Source organism: Gekko japonicus, unplaced genomic scaffold (genome assembly GCF_001447785.1).
Source record: "Gekko japonicus isolate JY-2015 unplaced genomic scaffold, Gekko_japonicus_V1.1 scaffold131, whole genome shotgun sequence".
NCBI classification, from domain to species: domain Eukaryota; kingdom Metazoa; phylum Chordata; class Lepidosauria; order Squamata; family Gekkonidae; genus Gekko; species Gekko japonicus.
Genome location: NW_015167061.1, coordinates 534,764 through 547,955, shown reverse-complemented (window position 1 = coordinate 547,955; position 13,192 = coordinate 534,764). Strand labels below are relative to the sequence as shown.

Here is a 13,192-nt window from a genome sequence, read left to right as displayed (position 1 = left end):
CAGTCTGCAGAAGTCAGGATATTTGGCAGCCTCTAAGAAAGGAGGGCAAGAAGGAAATAGCGGCAGCAATATGCCAGTTGGTACAGGGCACAGAAGAAGCAGAACGCAGCAAGAATTATGCAGAAGTCACAATGCCATAGAAGTATAGTGTGTGGGGGGGAAGCACATGAATTAGCTTCCTGAGAATTTACTACACTTTTGACCCAGCCTTCCCCCAAGGAGCCCTGTATTAAATATTTGGTTCTTCCAGCCTCCATTTTAATTTCACCACTATCCTACGGAGGTAGGCTGAGAGCTCTGCAGCCTCCATTCAACACAATAACCAGGCCACTACACTGTCCCCTTGTTACCAGCTGCCATTTTTGAACAGCCCTCTTGATTGCAAAACTGAGCTCTCGCCCTGGTTAGGGCAACCAAGGCCTCAGATGTCAGAAGGGTGGGGGTTCAATGCCCCACAAAGATCCTTGCTCCACTCCCTATGACTAGACAACAAGAAATACACAACAGCTGAGCTCTGACAAGCAGCAGGAGATAGAGCTGCTAGAGGGGTGAGTGTTTTTCATTTGCTTTCAGCTGAAGTGATTTAGCTGAGAGGGTGCTGTGTGGGGGGACTGTGTTTGGGAGTGTGTGGGTGGGTTTTGAGTTGTTGCAGAGTCCTGCCTGCTTGAGATAGGGTGAGAAGGGGTCATTGTTGGACTGTAATTGAGTGCCTGGGTGAATTTGAATAGCTGCTGGCCACGCCCTCTTCTGGGGGAGGCTTCTATTTAAGGCAGCACCTAGCCATAAGGTATAGTTAGGAACTCTCAGTCTGGGGCAAGGGGAGGCTCTGTATTCTTGGTGCTTGGGGGGGCAACAGTGGGAGGGCTTCTTGTGTCCTGGCCCCACTATTGGACCTCCTGAGGGCACCTGGTATTTTTGGCCCCTGTGTGACATAGTGCTGGACTGGATGGGCCACTGGCCTGATCCAACATTGTTTTCTCTTATGTTCTTAACATAACCATAAAGGCAATTATGAAATGGAAGCGGAGTGCAAGCAACAAAAACAAGAGGAGCACTGGACAAGATGCACCCGCTTAAGCGTGAGCACTGGGAGTGGCTTGCCATGTGCCATCTGTAGAATTTTCCGGCTTCCCACCAGGAAGCGGAAACCTCCCCTGTATCAGAAACTGCAATTCTAAGGACATGAAGCACAACAACTGGCTGCCCACCGCAGAGGCTCGCAAAAAAAGGCTATGTTTGCAGAGAGGCATCTGTAGAGGTGTCGTGACCCGGACAGCCCAGGCTAGTCTGATCTCGTCAGATCTCGGAAGCGCAGCAGAGTTGGCCCTGGTTAGTATTGGATGGGAGACCACCAAAGAAGTCCAAGGTTGCAATGCAAAGGCAGGCAACGGCAGAACCACCTCTGAATGTCTCTGGCCTTGCAAACCCTATGGGGTTGCCATACGTAAACAGCAACCTGAGGCCCTTTCAAACCACCATCCGTAAAGGCCCAAGAGCAGGAGATGCCAGGCAGCCAGAGTTTTACTTTGTAGATGAAGAAGAAGAGATTGGATTTATACCTGCCCTTCACTACCCAAAGGGGTCTCAGAGCAGCTTGCAAACTCCTTTCCCTTCCCTTCCCCTCCCCACAGCAGCCACCCTGTGAGCCAGGTGGGGCTGAGAGAGCTCTGACAGAAACGGCTCTTTTTCAAGAACAGCTCTTATCATAACCATGGCTTGCCCAAGGGCATCCAGCCAGGGGCAAGTGGAGGAGTGGGGGATCAAACACGGTTCTCCCAGATTAGAGTCGCGCACTTAACCACTACACCAAACTGGCTCTCGTCTGCCTGTACCTCACACCAGTATCCCAAAGCAAGAACTCCGCACCCACAACGTAAGAGCTTTCACAGCAGCAAGTGAACAACTTGGTTCGAAGCACAGCTGAAACCATTGAACGCCTCCCACCAATCTCATTCATTTCATGTCAGAGGAAGTAAATATTCCGTTCTGTTTTGTGGGCCTGGCCAAAGCAGAGCTCCTGCACGCTCCGAGGCCTCAAAGATGTCTTCGAGCCATTTAAAAAAGGTTTTTATGCTGCCTTTCCACGCAGAGTCCACCAGGCAGCAAACATGAAAACACCAAAATGTTTAATTGAAAACACAGTCAAAAATTATAAAATTCAATTATAAACACATAAACAAGTAACCCATATCAGGGGTATGGCAGATGAAACAAAGAATGCCTTCACGTGCTGTTGCAAGACACCAATAGGGGGGAAGACAGACAATATCCCTGGGGAAGGAGTTCCAAAGGAGAAGGCTCTTTCTCAGGTAGCCGCACGTTTGGCCTCAGGGGGCAGGGACGACCAAAGCCGGGCCTCCAAGGATGACCACAGGGAGTGGGTCGGTTGATAGGGGAGAAGGCATCCCTAAGGAATGTCAGTCCCAGGCTGCTCAGGGCTTTAAAGGTCAATACCAGCACCCTGAACTGAGCATGAAAGCAAACTGGAAGCCAGTATAGGTGGAACAGGTCTATGGTCCCAAGGCCCCACTCCAGTCAACTTTCTGGCAGCAGCATTCTGTACCAACGGTACAGTGCACCTGCAACCGCTAAAGCAAGTTAGCCAACAATAGCTAGCTAGGACATCTGCAGTGGCCAACCCTCAGCTAATTTTCCTCACTGAATATAAGAAGCACCAAGAATACAGAGCATCACTTGCCCCAGACTGAGAGTTCCTATCTACACTTTGTGTCTAATGGCCACTGATGGACCTCTGCTCCATATGCTTATCCAATTCCCTCTTGAAGCTGTCCATGTTTGTAGCCGCCACCACCTCCTGTGGCAGTGAATTCCATGTGTTAATCATTCTTTGGGTGAAGGACTTCCTTTTATCTATTCTAATCCGGCCGCTCAGCAATTTCATGGAGTGCCCACGAGTTCTTGTATCGTGAGAAAGGGAGAAAAGGACTTCTTTCTTGACCTGCTCTATCCCATGCATAATCTTATAAACCTCAATCATATCACCCCTCAGCCGTCGTTTCTCCAAGCTAAAGAGTCCCAAGCGTTTTAACCTTCGTGTTCAGATCTTCAAGCACCTACATTAATATACCCCCATACACACAAAAAAGATTCTTCTGAAGTTCACTGTGAAATGTGTGCTAAATACTGAAAGTCATAAAACGGGGAGTTTTGGACAGGGACTGCTTGCACTGGAAATGCACGCACACACCAGTCATCACATTTTTTATGAGTCGGTGCCTTACGTCTTCTCCATTCCCGCCACAGCCCTCCCCCTTCTCGCAACCTGATGTCAAGCTCTCATCTCTACAGGGCATCATTACTACCACCAGCACCACCCCACTGGAGGCAGGGTGAAGTTATGAAACAAGACATGCATGGGCGCACACTATTAGTGGGCCATGACAACAGAAAGGCACTGCAAGACTACCTACAGAGACAGGAAGCTTGTAAACAGACGCTTGCACCAAAGCAAGGGCCTCCAGGTGATCAGGGAGGGAAGCTCTTAAAAATTAGAAATAAAAACAGCCACTGCTTTACCCAGGATGGCACATGTGGGCAGGCGGGCAGGTAGGCAAGTAACATTTTTATACTTATGCACACGGCAGGTCTCAAGGACTTTAGCTGGCATAACACCAACCCCCTCCTCACACCCATTTGTATGACTGAAACCACCAACAGAAAACCGACAGGTAGCTGCTCTGCGATATACATTGTGATACCCCATCTCTCGCACACCCAGTGTCTTAACAACCTCATCTGCCAAACTGAAACAAAACATTTGTGTGTAGTACTGGTCTCCTCAACTGATGTGCAACAGAGAGCCATTCCACCCAAGTGACTTCTTCTGAAACCGGAATACAACCCAAGAATGGAACCAGTGTATTCCTCCCACCACCACCCACCACCACGCCAACCAATATAGCAAAGTGCCCACCAGATTTCTTGTTTGAATGGTGGAGAGGTTTCCGTCTGCAAACACTGGCCATGTTGACTTTTAAGAACACAATGGGGAAGCGAGCCCTGAGCCTTCTTACCCATGGCCCTGACATCATATAGGTCTACTTCTGAGTCACTCCTCAGCCACTGGCAGGCAAGCAAGCAAAACAAAAAGTGTTCCGGTGGGGGGAGGGAAAGAACAGGACTAGCCTGAACCAAGGCATGTTCCCGGGGAAACCACCAAGAAGGTTATCACAAAATTCTTTACTGCCCCACCCTCCTGAGCATACAGAACCTTGAGCTGCGTCAGTGATTCACAGGACCTTGGGGTCACAGGGTTTTGAATGCCCAGGTCTGGGCCACCCAAATCAGGCTTCTGTGCTGGCAAGCCCCACAGTGCCTATGCTCAGGAGTCAACACTCTCACGAAGACAGGGAATGGAGTACACGAAGCCACCAAAAGCAGCAAAAGAGGTGAGAGAGAAGACGAAGATATTGGATTTATACCCCCTGCCCTTCACTCGGAGTCTCAGAGTGGCTTACAAACTCCTTTCCCTTCCCCTCCCCACAACAGGCACCCTGGGAGGTAGGCGGGGCTGAGAAAGCTCTTTCCAGAACTGTCCTTGAGAGAACAGCTCTGACAGAACTATGGCTTGCCCAAGGTCATCCAGCAGCTGCAGTTCTCCCGGATTAGAGTCCGCACACTTAACCACTACACCATAGTGCAGGTAGAAAGCCAGTGCACCACATCCCCAGCCACCTCTGGTGTGCCAGGAGGGCTGCGCGCTGGCGGCTCTCTTCTTGACGCAAGTCTAGCTTAGCCAAGTCTCATGACTACCACACAGCTCTCTGCCTAGCCTTTGTACCTGCGGCCCCGTTTGCGTCGCTGCTCTTCTCAACTTCCATTAAAAGCAGCGCCTGAGTTTCCAGCCCCCGCCACACAGGAAGCGGCAAGAGCAGAGCACAAAAGCCGTGGATGCCGGCCCTCCAGATGCCCGAAATAGAAAGCATGGACCAATGCAAGAAACTAAAGCAGGGAAAGTCAGGGAGCCTTTCAGGAGATCAGTTTCAAGCTCAGTAACGCTGTCAGCTTTTTTTATTACTACTATTAAAAAACAGGGTGGCAGGCACCTTAGAGAACGAGCAGGGAGGTTTTATTTACAGTGCCTTTCGATTACTCACGGGCAGCTTCTCCACGGCCAAGAGGAAGTACGGCTTAGAGAGCCAGCCTACCATGAAAGCTGCAGACCAGGAACTGTGATGCTGCCCAACAAAATGAAAGGCATTTCGGAGGGCTCCGAGTTCTGTTATGAGTGCCTGGAATAGCAGCACTTTGTTTGGACTACGGCTCGGCCCCAGAACCTACATGCAATGGTGTTTGGACCACGACTTAGCCACAGAACCTACATGCAATGGCGTTTGGACCAGGGCTCAGGCCCAGAATATACATGCAATGGTGTTTGGACCAGGGCTCGGCCCCAGAACCTACATGCAATGGTGTTTGGACCACAGCTCGGTCCCAGAACCTACATGCAATGGTGTTTGGACCAGGACTCAGGCCCAGAACCTACATGCAATGCTGTTTGGACCACGACTTAGCCACAGAACCTACATGCAAAGGTGTTTGGACCAGGGCTCAGGCCCAGAACCTACATGCAGTGCTGGGACTTGGCCTCAGGAGTGGATGACATCAGTTTCACACTGAATAACCTCTCCGGCAGCTGGTACACATCGGGGCATGGGCCATCGAGGCCACAAAGCACATGGCTTCCAGGCATACTTGAGCTACAAGACTTTCCACACTTCAGGATCTCAAACCTCACAGTGTTCTCAAATAAAACTGTAACTTCTTATGCCCACCACATATCCTGCACTATGACTATGCAGTAGTTAATCCCTTCCCCAGTAACTCAGTCCCCTTACTCACCATTCTGTAATCGAACAAAGTGTGAGTCCAATGGCACCTTTAAGAACAAAAAAGTTTAACTCTGGGTAGAAGCTTTGGTGTCCATGCACGTGAAAGCTTCTACCCAGAATTAAACTCTGTTGGTTTTAAAGGTGCCACTGGACTCGCACTTTGGTCTACTGCTTCAGACCAATACAGCTAGAAGAGGAAGAAGAAGAAGAAGAGATTGGATTTATACCCCACCCTTCACTTCCGAAAGGAGTCTCAGAGTGGCTTACAAACTCCTTTCCCTTCCTCTCCCCAAAGCAGAGACCCTGTAGGTGCGGCTGAGAGAGCTCTCTCGAGAAGTGCCCTTGAGAGAACACCTCTAAGAGGACTTGTGACTGACCCAAGGTTACACCAGCAGCTGCATGTGGAGGAGGAGTGGGGAATCAAACCGGGTTCTCCGCGCTCTTAACCACGACACCAAACTGGCTACCACCTGAATCTACATTCTGTTTTGTAAGTGGTTAAAGAAAATCCACACAATTTCCCGCTCAGCTCAAAAGAACGTCTCCAAGGGCCCAGAATGCTTAGGGGGCTGCTCAGGCAGAAGAGGGAAGGCCCTGATCCCCCCCCCTTCCCCTCATTTTATCCTCGTAACCACTCTGCAAAGTAAGTCAGGCAGAGAGTGACTGACCGAAGATCACATGGTGGGTCACACATGAAGCCGCCTTCAACCGAATCAGACCCCTCGGCCCATCAAGGTCAGTTTTGTCTACTCAGACTGACAGCTGCTCTCCAGGGTCTCAAGCAGAGGTCTTCCTCGTCACCTGTTGCCAGTCCTTTTAGCAGGAGATGCCGGGGACTGAACTTGGGACCTTCTGCATGCCAAGCAGAGGCTCTTCCATTGAGCCACAGCCTCTCCACATCTGACTGAGAAATCAAATGCAGGACTGCCCAAACTCCTGATTATAGCAGACAGAACATGTTCCCTGGCATCAAAAGCATTCCCTGGCATCAAAAGCATTCCCTGGAATTAAGAACATTTTGGAAGTCACAAGTCCGTCCTTGGCATTCCGACATGTGCTTTATTTTGCAGAGTTACTGCATGATTGACTCTTAATGTAAGGCCAGCAGGGAAACCTGAACAAGAGCCACATGCTGCTCCTGCACTAACTCTGCTTTGAAGAAGCACCGCCTGCAGCTCCTCACTTCACGAGCAGCCACAAGTCATTTTTAAAGGACCCTCCACAAGGTGGAAGGGGGCAAAGGCCCAAGCACAAAGGCCACACGGCTTAGTTAGGAACCACAGGCCTTTGAACGCTGTTGTCATTTTAGAGCCACCTCCCATTTTCCTCCAGATCTTTACTTTCTCTTACCAATTTTGGAGATGTACACAAGCTTTAACTCTGAACACCACGATTATTCTTGTGGTTAGCTAAAAAAAACCAACACGGTTCTTCACTGCACCGTAGTTCAAATGCCTGATTCTGTCATTGTGTTGGTCATGACGGGGTGGGGTTGGGGCAGCTAAGGCTCAGCTAAGCATGCAGAGGGTCCCAGACTCAACTTCCAGTATCTCAGGCTGGGCCCTCTTTCAGCCTCCACATGTGTGAAAGCGGAACTCATTCCAATAAGGGCAGCCTCATATTTCACTGACAGCAGCGGCCAGCCTCAGCAGCATTCACAAGTACAGCATGTAGACTGGATGTTCTGTCCTCCACCTCAGTCATTTAGAAGTATGCTGCCGCTAGGCATGTAGATTCTATTTCACCAGACCCACCAACTGGCTAGAGACTTAGGCTGCAATCCTAAAGACACTTAGTAGGGAGTAAGCCCCACTGAGCTCAATTAGACTTACTTCAGGGTAAACCTGTTTAGGATTACATGCCTTCAGGTATTTGGTCCAATTCTTTTTCAAGCATTCAGCAGGTGACTGTCTGATCTTGTGGTATTACTACTCCAGGTGCCATTCATGGAGACTTCCAAGCTGGCAGGGCAAACTAGAGGACATTAAGCCTCGCCTGCACCTTGGACAGGGCAAAACAAAACGCTTCACTGAGTGTGTCGTTTCTGTACCCAACAGATGATTGCTAGCAGCTAGAGAAGCAATGGCAACAATATTAAGTGGAACTCGAACAAGGCAGAGTTGCACCAGTTTTCCAGAAACTCTAATCTCTGAAGTCAAATTAGGAGACTTCGCCCTCCCCTCCCCATTAATTACCTTAAGAACAGGAAAGAGTAAACCAAGATTACATACCCACAGAGGACCTGGTCCCCTTTGTCTCTGCATGAGTTACTGCTCTGGGCATGCCTCCTCATTGGGAGGAGACAAACGGTGATTCAAGAAGATCAGGGACCCGAGAGCAGGCTCTTCTGAGAAAAGGTGGCCCCACTGCATCTCTGCACTGTGCTTGGTTCGGATCACTTGATCACTCCGCAACCGACTTACTTAGCCACTCGAAGGCAACTGCGTATTGGTGGGAGGCTCGCTCCCAGCCAACGTTCCATACAGAGGCAAGGCAGCAGTGTCTCTGAGGACCACAGAAGACTAATTATTCAGCTTCTTGGTGCATGGTGTTTCAGAATCACTGTTTGCTACAAAAAGAAATCAACCCTGACTGTTCCCTGGAAGGCCAGAGACTGAAGCTGAAGCTCAAATACTTTGGCCACCAAATGAGAAGGGAGCACTCCCTGGAGAAGATCCTGATGCTGGGAAAGACTGAAGGTCAAAGAAGAAGGGGACGGCAAAGGATGAGATGGTTAGACAGTGTTATCGAGGCAACAAACATGGAATTGAGCAAACTCTGGGGGACGACGGAGGACAAGAGGGCCTGGCGTCATGTGGTCTGTGGGGTCACAAAGAGTCGGACTCGACTGTGCAACTGAACAACAACAACTTTACTTTACACTTGACAAGCCATGCAGGCAATCCCTTGCATCAGTCTCTCCTCTGACAAACAGCAGCCCAGAGATTCTCGCAGGATCTCGGTCCATGGTGCAGACCCAAAGAAGAACCGTAGCGCAAGGCGCCAGTGCCAGCAGGGGCCCTGCCTTGAAGCGCCTCCCCACCCCACTTCTGGTTCCACTGCTAAGTCAGCTGGGGGGGGGGGCAGGAAAGGGCAGCCTGGGTGCAGCCCTTGCCTCCTCCAAAAGGAATCATTTTTCCAGGCAAGTACAGTATCAACCACTCTAAAAATAGACAAGTGTTACATTATACTGTATGCTTAGGTTTTACTGCCGGGCGACAAACACCATAATGCTCCTACTGGACATGCATACCAACCCGCAAGCATGTCAGGCCTGGATTAAAAAGGTCTCCAGGCTAGTCCTGCAGAACAAGTACCCAAGAGACTCCTGTACACAGAGAAATAAGGTAACCTGACGTTTGCAGCAACATTCACCGCCTCTTAAGCCCTTAATAAAAAGATACCATCTACTCAAATCAATCCGGAAAAAAATACCTGCCCAATCTGAGCCTGAGTTAATTGACACTTCCTTCGCCCAATTAACTTCTCATCCACGCGCAATCTTAAAGCCAGCGTTTTCTCAGAATGCCAGACGCGGAAAGACTAACCAGAGGGCATCAAGTGGAAATTAAGACGAGCAGGTCTTTATCATTAAAACAAGATTGGTTTAAGGAGGCACGACAACCTCCTATTTCTTCTCCTGGACGGATGGAGAGTTCAGAAGATAGCCGCATGCTTCAGACAGCAATTTTTTGAAAACCTGAGGGTACTAGGGAGGCCTGCTCACATAATTATGGAGGCAACCTTGGTTCTAAGAAGCAAGCAGCATCCTGAAATTCTAGAATACGGCAGAGTTGCAAACTCAGCACAGGCATTAAGTCATAGTCCTAATCCAATAACCGGCTCCCTTTAACAATGTCATTTTCCACACATCTCTCACATGAAAAATGCTCTACAATAGTGCATCTCTCAAAGCAGTTCCACATTCCTGTGCCCACCAGAAGACCACAAACTTGAGTAATTAGAACTCTGGCCATGTCCCTGAAACTATACTTTTATCTTCCCAGCAACTGCTGGAACCCACACCACCCAACTCCAGTAAGCAAAGGAGATCTCATCCTGTGCCATTTAGGATTTACTACACACAGAGTGCTGCCCAGTACTGGGAAACAAACTGCAGGTCCCACACTTGAACTGTTAAGCGCAAAAGCATCCAGTTTCCACACTTTTCCTGAGCTATATGTGTACCAAGTGACACTTTCCTAGCTAGTGAAAGTGTAATTATTTTGGGTATAACTCATGTCCCCGCATTTGAGGGAACGCAGAACACATGCCCAGCTTTCCAGTAGACAAACAACATATAAGTAGCTAAACTGTTCTGCATATTTCCCCATTAATTCTCCAAAACAGAAGGAATTCAAAATTTAAGAGACAGATTAAGGAATGAAGGTATTAATACACAGATGTGGGAAATGTGAAAAAACTTATGGAAAAACAAAAAAACATAGATGGGGGATTAGATAAACCTAAAGACAATCTGTCAGGGAAACCTGCATAGTTAAGACATTGAAAAGTGGGTGGGGCTACTGTTCAAAGATATAATCTGGTACACACACAAAAAAGGAAGAATTCTGATAAGTTTAACTGCACATGTTCAGAAAGAAAGGAACACACTTCAGTGGCACACCACATAGTATGCCCTCAGTCTCAATGCCCAGCATCCCCAGTTAAAAGGATCTCATGAACAAGAAAAACATAAAATATTGGACGGCTACTACCAGGTGAGGTAGAAAATACTGCACTGCATGGGTGAATGGCCTGACTCAAAGGAAGTTCCATGTGTTCACATGGAAGGATGCAGCACATAGCTCTGTTAGGGCTCTCTCACTCATTTCCACAATGCCAGTCTTACAGTCCAACACTAGCCCAAGACAAAGCATTCATTCTGGGTGAGTTAACTTGAGAAATTCGCCACTCATATTGCACTGTGCCTTGTAAGTACGTGTACGTGAACTGGCAAAACATTTGGACCAGTCCACAAAAGCAATTTAAACCGTACCACCCCAGATGTTCCACCTGCTTTAGAGTACAGGTACATGCCCACACCACAACGAACCCTGAAAACAGGGAAATTCTAACTACTAGTTGTGCACCAGCAGATGTGGTCTAGGATACTGTTGTTGGAAAGCACAAACTTCCATCACACAAACCACAAAACCAATGACTGTTACCTCACTACACATCGTTGTACTACCAAAGTCCCACCAGCGGAGAGGAGATAGTGAAGGCAGTGACCTTTCAGCTCACTGCCAGACCACATTTTTAGCTGCACCCATCCAACCCCAGACCTTCCCCACAGTCGTCATCAAGTGTCCGTGGCAAAAACTCTCCTGGCCCAACGAGAACCATCTTCTTCAGATGATAATCAGGAATCCTGTGGTACACTGAACACTAATAAGGTTATATTCTAGCACAAGCTTTTCGGAAGGACAGCTTGATTCTCACCTGAAACTGTTACTTCTTCCATTCTCATTTTCTCACAGCACACATTTGGTACCCTTCACTCCCATTTCCCACAGGAACTCCCAGATAACTGTTTTCCTGACACCTATTTGCAGCTAACCAAAGAGAAAGAGAGATCCTTGCCCCAAGGACACTACAGTCAGGACAATAAACTCTTGCACAGCTGGGAACCTCTACAGAGCCCTTCTTCCTCCCTTACCACACCCTCCCCTCTCAGCAGCCCATCCTAAACCCCAATCAGCCACATCTAACCTTCATGCCTACTGCCCCTTCAATGTCCACTGGCGCTTACCCCCCTTTTCACACAACTGCCCCCCAGCGACTCAAGAAACCCTTCCACTCCTCCCCAAGCCCCCCTCTCTCCCACCAAGGAAACCCCTCCCCTCCCACCCCCACCACTTCCCCCACTTCCACATCCCAACTCACCCCCTCTCCATTCCCCAGCACTAAGGGGGAAGATCAGCTTCCCTTCCTGAGAGCAAGGCGCAGCCCCTTCCTCACACTCACCACTGGCCACCAAGGCCCCCTCTAAGCTGTGGAGTCCTGTGAGCAAAAATTCTACTCTGTGAGCTACTATTGGCATTGCACGAATCAGTCTTCTCTGGAGCCCTCCTCCCTGGGCGGAGACAAGAAACCACGAGCTGGAGGCTAAAAAAAAACTGTGAGCTGGCTCACACTCACTCAGCTTAGAGGGAACACTGTCTGCCACCCCCATAAACCCCTCCCCACTTCGAAGCCTGGGGGGGGACTTTTCCCTCTGGCCAGCAACCCTCCCGGGGGGGGGGGGGAGGGGAGAACGTGGAGGCAGCCCTCCCCTGTCCCAACCGTGCCCTCTCCCCCCCTTCCCAGCATCAGTTCTTAAGGGGCCCACCATGAACACACACACCCCAGCCCCAAACTGCCCACTCCCCCCTCCCCTCCCCGGGGCAGCCGCCCCCCCAGTCCCAGGGGGCGGGGCTTCCCCTTGACAGCCGGGCCCCTCACCATGTTGTCTCGGCGGGCCTGGGCTCTCTCGGGCGTCAGAGGCGGCGGCGCTCGGTCCCTCCGTCCGGCCTCTCTCAGCGCTGAGCCAGGCCGCGGCCTCTTCTTCTTCTTCTTCCTCCACCTCCTCCTCCTCCTCTTCTTCTTTGCCTTCCTCCTCTTCCTCTTCTTCCTCCTCCTCCTTTTCCCCCCACTTCCGCCGTTGCCAAGCAGTTGAACATCCGGGTCAGCGGCGCAGGCGCGCTCCTGGCCCCGCCCCTCCCCCGCGACTCGCCTCGCCGGCGCCTCGGCCAATCGGCGCGCGGCTCGCCGGCCATCGCCAAGTATGGAGCGGGCGGCGCGCGCGAGGGAGGGGAAGGGGGCAGGGAGTGGGGAGAGACCATCGTGGTGGGTGGGGGGGGCGGGGAAAGAGGAACGGAATAACAGGAACGGGAAGGACCATTGCGTGGAATGGGGGGAGGAGGAGGCATAGAATAGGAAGAAGAGGAGAAAGCGGAGCGGGAACCTAGTGGCGGGGGGGTGGATGGAAGGAGGATTCATGCACAGGGACGAGGGAGACCTGGGCGTGATCTGCCTATTAGGTGGATGCATATATATTCTGAATATACGTTGCATTAATATAATAATGCAGGAAGGCTGGACTGTGAGCTATACCAGTGTGTATAGTATGCATTATCTCTCTGCCGTATGCATTATTCTACTGACGCGGCTTTGATTTTACACTTCTGTAATGCCATTTTCTGCATTGTTTAACGTAACAGTCTAATGCTTTGTGTTTTGAGCTGCTGTAATCCTGGGTTCTATGGCGTGGCTTATTAGATGCCTTGTCGCGTTAATTGGCTCGATTTGCATGGTGTAACAGCGTTCCGTGCGCCTTGGTGTTTAGTCATGCCGGC

At 50.1% G+C, this 13,192-nt stretch overlaps 1 protein-coding gene across 2 annotated transcripts in view; it reads right to left on the bottom strand.

Annotated features, from left to right (window-relative positions):
- The window catches only part of CAPZB (capping protein (actin filament) muscle Z-line, beta), a 71,844-nt gene extending 59,300 nt beyond the window's left edge, over window positions 1–12,544 (bottom strand). The window contains exon 1 of one of the 2 annotated variants that reach the window (XM_015412599.1): window positions 12,300–12,544. In XM_015412599.1, coding sequence (XP_015268085.1) covers window positions 12,300–12,302 — 3 coding nt within the window. In that variant the 5' untranslated portion in view covers window positions 12,303–12,544. Of the gene's footprint in view, window positions 1–11,023; window positions 11,094–12,299 lie in introns of those variants that run through there. The other variant, XM_015412598.1, reaches the window with a different exon arrangement.
- Between the last annotated feature and the right edge of the window lie 648 nt (window positions 12,545–13,192).